General features: G+C 62.5%; 1 protein-coding gene across 1 annotated transcript in view; it reads right to left on the bottom strand.

Annotated features, from left to right (window-relative positions):
• TNXB (tenascin XB) overlaps window positions 1–11130 on the bottom strand; it is a gene marked incomplete at its 3' end in the record, with an annotated part of 54052 nt that overhangs the window by 36148 nt on the left and 6774 nt on the right. Inside the window, exons 6-11 of the mRNA XM_082012213.1 lie at window positions 7401–7637; window positions 6281–6393; window positions 5341–5494; window positions 3439–4389; window positions 3272–3361; window positions 531–824 (exon numbers count right to left, since the gene is read on the bottom strand). Coding sequence (XP_081868339.1) covers window positions 531–824; window positions 3272–3361; window positions 3439–4389; window positions 5341–5494; window positions 6281–6393; window positions 7401–7637 — 1839 coding nt within the window. The remainder of the gene's footprint in view (window positions 1–530; window positions 825–3271; window positions 3362–3438; window positions 4390–5340; window positions 5495–6280; window positions 6394–7400; window positions 7638–11130) is intronic.

Raw genomic sequence — 11130 nt, forward strand, 5'->3', positions numbered from 1 at the left:
CTCTCCAGCCATCAATCAGTGCCTCCAATCACTTTTCCAGCCACGCAACCAAAAATCCATCCATCCACCCATCCATCCATCCATCCATCCATCCATCCATCCATCCATCCACCCACCCATCCATCCATCCATCCATCCATCCATACATTCATACATCCATCATTGCATGCATCCGCCCATCCATCCATCCAATCCCAACCATCCATCCGTCAACCACCCATCCACCTACCCATCCCTCTCCATCCAACCAGTCCCAAGCACCCATCCATCCACCCATCCCCATCCAATCCCCACCATCCATCCGCCTGCCCACCATCCAGTCAACCACCCACACACTCATCCAATCAGCCACCCTTCCATTCAAACATCCCTCCGTCCGTCTCACCATGCATGCACCCACGCCCACCACCAAATCAAGGGCCACATGCTCTTCCCATATCCCTCAAGCTCAAAGGACCTGCCAAGGCTCCCGACTTACTCCAAACCCAGCGCCCGCACACGACACAGCCTGGGCACAAAGCCACCCTCACCTGTGACGGCGTCGGTGGAGATAAGACCAATACGTTTCTGACCCCACAGCCCGTACAGGTTGAACTTGTAGCGGCGGGACGGAGACAGCCCAGGCACGGTCACCGCGCGGGAACCACCGTCAACTGCAAGTGCCTGGGGCTGGCCCTGTGCGTCCCTGTACTGCACCGTGAAGGAGTCAAAGGTGCCCTCAAGGACACTCCACTCCAGCTGGACGGAGCCAGGAGTGATGTGGGAGACCGTGAGCCCTCCCAGGCGGGGTCGGTTTGGTGGTTCCTCTGATGGCGGGGCTGGCACTGCAATGGACATGGCACAAAGCAGATCATGAATCCTTGTTTACTTCATCCAATCATATTTGCAGAAATTAAATATCCTCCCTCCTTCCAGTTGCGCGTGGCAATATATGGAAGAGCAGATGGCCCCAGTCTTTTAATGCATGGCTCCATGACTGGTGCTACCACCACATTTTCGGGTTTTTTGATAATGGAACAATCTACACGGCAGCTGGCTTGCTGCCATCAGATGAGATTAATCTTTCCTAAAGGGGGAAGAGCATCTTTGCTTGCAAGCTAGTGGGGCTTATTGACAGGGCTTTAAACTAGACCCAAAGGGGAAGGGGGATAATATCAGGCTCATCCATAACAAGCTGTAGGATGACATGCTGAGGTTAGAGGGATGGGGTGCTAGCAAGGCCCCTCAGCCTGTTGCACCAGAGAAAGACCTCAGAGGAACTAAAAGAGGTCCCTCTAAGAGGGTGACATGGCCGACAGCCCAGCTGAAGTGCCTCTACACCAATGCATGCAGCATGGGCAACAAACAGGAGCTGGAAGGCACCGTGCTGCTAGAAAGCTACGACCTGGTCACCATTTCTGAAATTTGGTGGGATGAATCCTCCTAGAAGCCATGCTAAGGGACATGGAGGTCAGGGAGGTGATTCAAGACAGCCAGCATGGCTTCACCAAGGGCAAGTCCTGCCTGACCAACCTAGTGGCCATCTATGATGGAGTGACCACATCGGTGGACAAGGGAAGAGCTGCCAATGTCGTCTGTCTGGACTTCTGTAAGGCCTTTGACACGGTGCCCGACAACATCCTTCTCTCTACGTTGGAGGGATAGGGATTTGATGGGGGCACTGTTTGGTGGGTGAAGAATTGGTTGGATGTCTGCACCCAGAGAGTGGTGGTCAACGGCTCAATGTCCAGATGGAGATCGGTGATGAGCAGCGTCCCTCAGGGGTCCATATCAGGACCAGCATTCTTTAATATCTTCATCAATGACATAGTGGGATCAAGGGCACCCTCAGCAAGTTTGCAGATGACACCAAGCTGAGTGGTGGGGTTGACACGCCTGAGGGACAGGATGCCATCCAGAGGGAGCTGGACAAGGTTGAGGAGTGGGCCCGTGTGAACCTCGTGAGGTTCAACAAGGCCAAGTGCAGGGTTCTGCACCGGGGTCGGGGCAACCCCCGGTATCAGCACAGACTGAGGGTGAAGGGATGGAGAGCAGCCCCATGGAGAAGGACTTGGGGGTCCTGGTGGGTGAAAAGCTGGACGTGAGCCGGCAACGTGCGCCCGCAGCCCAGAAGCCAACCGTGTCTCGGGCTGCCCCCAAAGCCACGTGGCCATCAGGGCGAGGGAGGGGGTTCTGCCCCTCTGCCCCGCTCTGGGGAGACCCCCCTGCAGGGCTGCGTCCAGCTCCGGAGCCCTCGGCACAGGAGAGACACGGACCTGCTGGAGCGGGGCCAGAGGAGGCCCCAGCGATGCTCCGAGGGCTGGAACAGCTCTGCTGGGAGGACAGGCTGGGAGAGCTGGGGGGGCTCAGCCTGGAGCAGAGAAGGCTCCGGGGAGACCTTCCTGCAGCTGCCAGGGCTGAGAGGGGCTGAGGAGAAAGATGGGGAGAGATGTTTTAGCAGGGCCTGGAGCCACAGGACAAGGAGTGATGGCTTTAAACTAAAAGAGGGGAAATTTAGACTAGATCTAGGGAAGAAATTTTTCGCTATGAGGGTGGTGAAGTGCTGGCCCAGGTTGCCCAGAGAGGTGATCAATGCCCCATCCTGGGGCTCTGAGCAACCTGCTCTAGTTGCAAATGTCCCTGCTCACTGCAGGGGGTTTGGACTTTTAGAGGTCTCTTCCATTGATCAGTCCATTTATTTTTTTGTCCACTCATTTGTCCATTCAATGATCCAGGCTTCCACCCATTCAATGACCTCTTTTTGCACTCCCTTTTCCTTACACCAGTCTTTGAATTCACCCACCAACCCATCCATCCACCCACCTATCTATCCAACCTTCTGTCCAACAAACCATCATCCATCTTTCCATCCATCCATCCATCCATCCATCCATCCATCCATCCATCCACACATCCATCTAACTACCCATCCATCCACCCACATATCATTCCAGCCATCATCCATCCATCATTTCACCCATCCACCCACCCACCCATCCGCCCACCTACCTATCCAACCTTCGATCCATCCAAGCATCCACTCATCCGTTCAACTGTCCACACACCCATCCTCTCACCCATTCAACCTTCCATCCAACCGTCCACGCACCCACCCACCCACCCACCCACCCACCCACCCAGCCTTCCTTCCTTCCTTCCATCCATCCATCCATCCATCCATCCATCCATCCATCCATCCATCCATCCATCCATCCCCAACTTGTCTACCAAGAGCAGCTGAGCCTGAACACCTGGGTCCCTCCCAGTGCTTCCAGGGACCACCTGATGGTACCTGCTTTGGCTACAGCACCTTGGGGCTCAGTCAACTCCATCTCATGCATGTGCTCCCAGTCCAGCGGGGGCTCATCGGTGCCACCTACCCCTGCACCGAAAAGAGGAATGGGCAGTTATGGGATGTCCCCCTGCAATGTTGTCCCCGTCTCGATCCCCATCACCCACCTGCTGTCACCAGGAATGTGTAGGACTTGGAGACGTGCCCCCGTACCACGCCGTGCACCTCCACCCGGTACATGGCCCCTGGCACCAGCCCTGGCACCCGGGCCACCGCCGTGTCCCCTGGCACCTGTAGCTCCCCCTCGGTCCCCCCCGGCTCTTCCAGGAGCCGGTAACGGATCACCACAGTCTCTGCGTGGCCCCGCAGCCCATCCAGGTCAACCAGAGCCTCACCGGCAGCCCCTGGCATCAACTGGGGCTTGGGGTGGGGAATCTGGCGGAGGAGCTGGTGACGCAACAGGGCTGGGCTGCGGCGCAGAAGGTAAGAGAGGATGGCACGGGCCACTGCTGGCACCGTTTGGTTGCCCCGGAGTGGGAAGTTTGTAGCGCGGAGGTGGCTCTCCAGGCGCTGCAGCAAGGAGCCATTGTAGGAGGAGAGCTTGGCCCCCAGATCATGCAGGGATGGGCCACCTGGGAGCACTGGGGACAGTGGGGATGCTGGTGACACTGGCGACCGTGGAGATGGAGGTGATACAGGGGATTGTGGTGATGCTGGGGACTGTGGAGATGCAGGTGACCTTGGGGATGCTGGTGCCTCTGGGGACCCTGGGGACACTGGGGACCCTGGGGATGCTGGTGATGCCGGGGATTCTGGTGACACTGGGGATCTTGAGGACCCTCGAGATACTGGGGACACTGGAAACCTTGGAGATGCTGGGGAAGCTGGTGACCCCAAAGACCCTGGTGACCCCAAGGATGCATCTGGTGACACTGGTGACGCCGGTGATCCCAGGGACCCTGGTGACCCCGGGAATGCTTGTGACACTGGGGACCTTGGGGATGCCGGAGAGCCTCGGGCTGGTGGTGACGCTGGGGCCACTGGTGATGCCGGGGACCCCAGGGAACCCTGAGGGGACCCTGGGGAACCCCCAAGCGTGGGCAGAGTCTGGGCAAGCACTGTGAGAGCAAAGGGAACCAGGGTCATCAATGTGTCCCCAGAAGCCCCCATATGCCAGAGTCTGGGGACCTAGGGGGGAACACAGGGAAGGATGGACACAGGAAGGGGACAGGGACAGACAGACGCATAGGGACAGACTGGGGACACTCAGACTCGTGGGCACAGACTGGGACAGATGGATTGACAGGATCAGGCTGGGGACATTTGGACCCAGGCAGCAGAGGGATGCGCAGGGAAGCGCCAGGAGACGTGGGGACACATGGACCCATGGGGACAGACAAGCCCATGGGGACACACGGGCACACATGGGGACAGATGCAGATAGGCAGGCCCAAGGGGACATGTGGACCCACAAGGACAGACTGGTGACACACAGACCCACCAGGACAGACAGACGCATGTGGACCCACAGAGCCATGGGGACACACGGGCACACAGGGACAGACAGAGGCTGCAGGCACTATCCCTGTCCCCATGCCCGTCCCAGTCCCTGTCTCCATGTCCATGCTGTCCTCATGCCCATGCTTGCATCACCCCTGTCCCCACGCCTGTCCTTGTGCTGTCCCTGTCCCCATGCCACACCCATCCCCATCCATGTGCTGTTGCCATCACCATCCCCATGTTGTCCCTGTCACCATGCCTGTGCCCATGCTGTCACCATCCTCATGCCATGCCCATACCCATGCCATCCCTGTCCCCATGCCCATGATGAGGCCATCCCCATCCCCGTCCCCATCTCTGTCCCCACACTGCCCATGCTGCCCCTCTGCCCATGCCATCCCCATCACTGTCCCCACCCCATGCCTGTGCCATCCCCCTCCCCTGTGCCACCCTTGTCCCCATCCCTGTGCCATCCCCATCCCTGTCCCCGTGCCCGTTGCCATCCCCATGTTGTCCCCATCCCCATGCCCGTCCCCTTGCGGTCTCCACGCTGAGCTGGTGGCACGTACGGGTGCGGATGCGCAGGGTGCCGGGCGCCCCGAGGTGCTGCTCCCGCTGGGCCTGGATGAAGAGCTCAAAGGTGTGTCCGGGTGCCAGCCCTGTCACCTCAAAGGTGACAGCAGAGCCAGGCAGCTCATGGGTGGTCATCGCTGCCGGCTCATCCTGGGGACAAGGGACATGCCAAGGACATGCTGGGGACATCACCAGTGGGACCTGGCCCCGAGCCGGCCAACAGGCAGGTGACCACAGCCAACAGCTTCTCCCAGGGCTGGGGGGCATGTTGGGGACACATTGGGGACAGCTAAGGAGGGGCAGACTGGGTACAGTGTGGTGAGGACACCTCCTCATGGCTGAGACAGGCAGAAGGCACGTGGCTGCAGCCGGTGGCTTGTCCTGGGGCTGGGGGACATGTTGGGGTCACACTGGGGACACCACAGTGGGGACATGTCCTGGTCCCTAAGGAGGGCTGCAGGCAGATGGCTCATCCTGGTGGCAGGGGACATGTTGGGGACACTGGAGACATCATGCTGGGGATACATCCCTGTCCCCAAGCCAGGAAGCAGGAGAGTGGCCACGGCTGCTGGCTCATCCTGGGGACAAGGGACGCATTGGGGACACCCTGGGGGGACCCATCCCTAAGCCAGGCAGCAGATGGGTGACACCACCATGGCTCATCCTGGGGACAAGGAACACACTGGGGACATGTCCCCATCCCCGAGTTAGGCAGCAGGAGGTGGCCTGACCACTGGCTTGTTCTGGAGACAACAGGCACATTGGGAACATGTTGGGGGCACCATAGGGACACCCTTATGGTGTCCCCCAGCAGGGCAGCAGCGGGCGGCCACAGATGCCACCTCATCCTGGGGATGAAGGCCACGTTGGGCCAACATTGGAGCCACCACGGTGCTTGGGGACCTGTCCCCACCCCTGTCCCCATCCCCAGCTCACCAGGGGGAGGAGGGCCACCTGGTAGCCATCCACTGGCACGGGGGGGCGAGGCCAGGTCACACGGAAGGACGTCTGGTTGCGGGTGGCCAAGCGCGGTGTCACCGAGGGGATCTCTGCAGGGACAGAGTCCCATCAGTGAGTGCCACCACGGGGACACTTTGGGGCATCATGGGATGAGGACCAATAGGATGGGGCACCCATGGGATGGGGACACTATGGGGACACCCTGGTGACACCATGGGATGAGGACACCCTGAAGACACCATGGGGACAGAGCACCTATGAGATGGGGACACCATGGGGACACCACAGGGACACCACAGGACGGGGGACGCATGGGATGGGGACACCACAGGACAGGGGCACCCTGGAGACACCACGGAGACACCATGGGATGGGGCGCCTGGGAGATGGGGACACCCTGGGGATGGGGACACCACCAGATGGGGCACTCATGAGATGGGGACACCACAAGATGGCGACACCCTGGAGACACCATGGGATGGGGCACCCTGGGGACACTCTGGTGACACCACCAGATGGGACACCCATGGGATGGGGACATCCTCGGATGAGGACACCATGGGGACATGGAGGGGACACCCACAGCACAAGGCCACCTAAGCCATGGGGACAGTAGGCTGTGGGGCACCCACAGGACAGGGACACCACGGGGACACGCAGGGCCAGGGCACTCGAGGGCACTGGGAGGACTGGGAGAGCACTGGAGGACACCAGGGGACACTGTGGGAAATACCAAGGTGGCATCAGGGTCCACCATAGCTGGGGGGTACAGGGGGGGAGGGCACTGGGAGCACTGGAATGGGGACACTGGGGGAGCACTGGGAGAAGTGGGGAGCATCAGGGAAGCACTGGGGACACTTGGGGACGTTTGGGGACAGGCGGGGACATGCTGAGGTGGCATCAGCACCCGCTACAGCTGGGGGGGGAGGTGGGGGAGCACCGGGACGGGGACACCGGGGGGAGCACTGGGGACCCTTGGGGACACTCCGGGACCCTTGGGGACACCTGGGGACACACCGAGGTGGCACCAGAGCCCACTACAGCCGGGGAGGGAGGGGGAGGGGCACTGGGAGCGCCGGGGACCCCCGGGACATACCGAGGGCGCAGCGGGGCCCGCCGCGGCCGGGGGGGCAGGCGGGGGTGGCGCAGTGGGGGCCGGTGAAGCCGGGGAAGCAGCGGCAGCGACCCCCCCGACACCGGCCCTGGTCGCTGCAGCCGAGGGGACAGGGGGGGTGGGGGGGAGCGGGGGGGGCGGGGGGAGGGGCGGGAGGGGAGGGGCAACCGCAGCCGTCCTCGGCGGGGGGGGCACAGAGCTCGCGAGCCAGCGTGCGTCCTGCGGGGACGGGATGACAGGGGGGTGACAAGGCCCCACGGCGCCCCACATGCCGCCCCCACGGCCCCCCGCGACACCCCAATGTCCCCCACGGCCCCCCACATGTTCCCCGATGTCCCCCCAGGTCCCCATGACCCTTATGTCCCCCCACGCCCCCGAAATGTCCCATGTCCCCCGTGTCCCCATGACCCTCCTGTCCCCCCACATTTCCCCCAATGCCCCCCACGTCCCCTTATGGCCCCCTTGTCCCTCCATATCCCCCCCAAGTCCCCACGTCCCCCCCGTGCCCCCCAACTCTCCGTCACTCTCAGGTCCCCCCACACGTCCCCACCAGCCCCCCCATGTCCCGATGTCACGCCACGTCCCTCCATATCCCCCCATGTCCCGACGTCCCCCCACATTTCCCCCACGGCCCCACATGCCCCCGCGTCCCCCACATGCCCCCCCCGCCCCCCCACATACCGGTGCCGGCCTGGGGTCCCCCGCTGTCCCCACACTGTCCCTGCAGCGCCCGCACTTGTCCCTCCAGCTCCCGCAGGCGCCCCAGGATGGCCACCAGCGCCGCCGCCCCACAGGGGGGGCCCGGGGGGGGCCCGGGGGGGGTCCCCGCGCCCCCCCGCAGCGCCAGCGCCAGCAGCAGCAGGGGCAGCCCCGGGGTCATGGTCCTGTGGGGAGGGGACGGATGGCACCCGTGGGGACACACGGACACCCACAGGGGACATCCACAGGGACACGTGGACACCCGGGGACAGGGGACACCCGTGGGGGACACACAGGGGACAGAGGGGTATCGTAGGGGACATGGGGGACACCACAGGGACACACGGACATCGTGAAGGAGCACACGGGGGTCACAGGGACATCAAGGGGGACACACAGACACCCGTGGGGGACACCCAGGGGACACATGGACACCCAGGGGACACCCAGAGGGACACATGGACACCAATAGGGAAACACCCAGGGGACAAACAGACATCATGGGAGACACATGGACACCCGTGGGGGACACCCAGGGGACACACGGATGCCCAGGGGACACCAAGGGGACACACGGACTTCATGGGAAGGGGACATGTACACCCACGGGGGACACCCGTGGCTACCTGGGGGGACACACAGACACCCACAGGGGACAGACTGAGAACCACGGACACCGGTGGGGAACAAACACCCGTGGGAACACACAGGGGACACAGAGACATTGTGAAGGGGCACACGGACACCCACGGGGGACATCGGAGGGGACATATGGACATCATGCGGACACGGGAACACCTACAGGGGACACACGGACACTGCGACCCACAGCACCCACCCACGACCCTTGTGTGGCCCCAGCACCGGTGTGCCCAGCGACACCAGTAACCCCCGGCAGCCCCCAGTAACCCCCTAGATCTCACTAACTGCAATAGCTTCATCCACCCCAGTCCCCAGTAACACCAGTAGCCCCCCAGCAATCCCCCAGTTACCCCACTCTTCAGCAACTCCAGCAATACCAGTAACTCCAGTAACCCCCAGTCTCCAGTAACATCTGTAACACCAGCACCTCCAGCAGCTCACACCAGCAGCACCAGTAGCAGCAGCAACCCCTGCAACAACTCCAGTAGCACCAGTAAGTCCAGTCACCCCCTGCCTTCAGTAACAGCAGTAGCTCCAGTAGCACCAGCAACCCCAGTAACTCCAGTCACCCCCCAGTCTCCAGTAACTCTGGTAGTAACCAGCAACACCAGTAACTCCAGAGGACACCAGCAACTCCAGTCACCTCCAGTAACAACTCCAGCAACACCAGTCACTTCCAGTAACACCAGCAGCTCCAGCAATTCCAGTAAGCCCAGTAAGTCCAGCAACACTAGCAACACCAGCAACTCCAGCAACACCAGCGACCCCAACAATGCCAGCAACAACCATCTCCAGTAACACCAGCAAGTCCAGTAACACCAGCGACTCCAGCAATTCCTGTCACTTCCAGCACCAGCAGCAGCTCCAGTAGCCCCAGTAACTCCAGCAGCAGCAACCCCACCAGTAACCCCAGCAATGCCAGTCACCTGCACTGGCACCAGTAACTCCCAGTAGCCCCAGCAACACCACCACCACCAGTAACACCAGCGATTCCAGTCACCTCCAGCAGTACCAGCGACACCAGCAGCTCCAGTAACCCCAGTAACACCAGCAATTCCAGCCACTTCCAGCATTCGCAACGCCAGCAACCCCAGTAAGCCCAGTAAACCCAGTCCCGCGGTACCTCCCGTCCCTGCGGCGCCACTGCGGGGTGGGATCCGGCGGGGGGGGGGGCGTGGGCGTGGGCGGAGCCACATCCCACGCACCTGCCCCCCCCCCGGGGGACCCAGGCGTCCGGACCCCCAAGTCCTGCCCCACAGCTCCCATCCACCCCCCAGAGGACTCAGACGTCCGGGACCCCCAAGTCCTGCCCCACAAGCCCCCCCCCGGGCCTCCGGACCCCCCCCCGCACGCGTGGGTCACAGAGGACGCAGGCGTCCGGGCGGGCCCCCCCCCATGTGTTTATGGGGTGGCGGTCGCCGCGGTAACCAAACATCTGGGCGTGAGCAGCCAGATGTGGGGTCCAGCTGCCAGAGCGGGGGGGCGGGGGGGCCACTCCCAGCAACACCAGTAACACCAGTAACACCAGCAACAGCAGCAACACAGCACAGCCTGCCCCACATCCCCCAGCAAGACCCGTAACCACAGTGCCACCTGCCCCACAGCTCCCAGTGCTCCCAGGAGCCCAGTATGGCCTGTCCCAGTGCTCCCAGTAACACCAGTAACAAAACACAGCCTGCCCAAGCGCTCCCAGTAACACCAGTGACACAGGACAGCCTGCCCCAGTGCTCCTGCTAACACCAGTAACACCAGTAAGGCAGTGCGGTCTGCCCCAATAGTGCCAGTAACACCAGTAACACAGCACAGCCTGCCCCAGTGCTCCCAGTAACACAGCACAGCCTGCCCCTGGGCTCCCAGTAACCCCAGTGCCACCTGCCTCACAGCTCCCAGTGCTCCCAGTAACCCCAGTGCCACCTGCCTCACAGCTCCCAGTGCTCCCAGTAACCCCAGTGCCACCTGCCTCACAGCTCCCAGTGCTCCCAGTAACCCCAGTGTCACCTGCCCCACAGCTCCCAGTGCTCCCAGTCACCACAGTCCCACCTACCCCACAGCTCCCCATGCCCTGTGCCGTGGGGCTGTGCTGTGGAGCTGAACAGTGGGGCCATGCTGTGGGGCCGAGCCGTGGGGCTGTGCTGGGGGTCAGGGGAGCTGTGGCTCAGTGGGGCTGGGGGTCAGTGGGGCTGCGCCGTGGGGCCACGCCACGGGTGGGTGGAGCCCTGTGTCGGTGGGGCCGTGGGTCAGTGGGGCTGCGCCATGGGGCTGTGGGGCCGGGCCGTGGGGCCGCGTGGTGGGGCCAAGTCACGGGTGGGGTCCGGCGGGGCCGTGACTCACCCCCCCGCCCCCCCCGCCCCCCCCCGCCCCCCCCGCTGTT

This window comes from Phaethon aethereus (assembly GCF_964289735.1).
Source record: "Phaethon aethereus genome assembly, chromosome: 33".
Lineage (NCBI taxonomy): Eukaryota > Metazoa > Chordata > Aves > Phaethontiformes > Phaethontidae > Phaethon > Phaethon aethereus.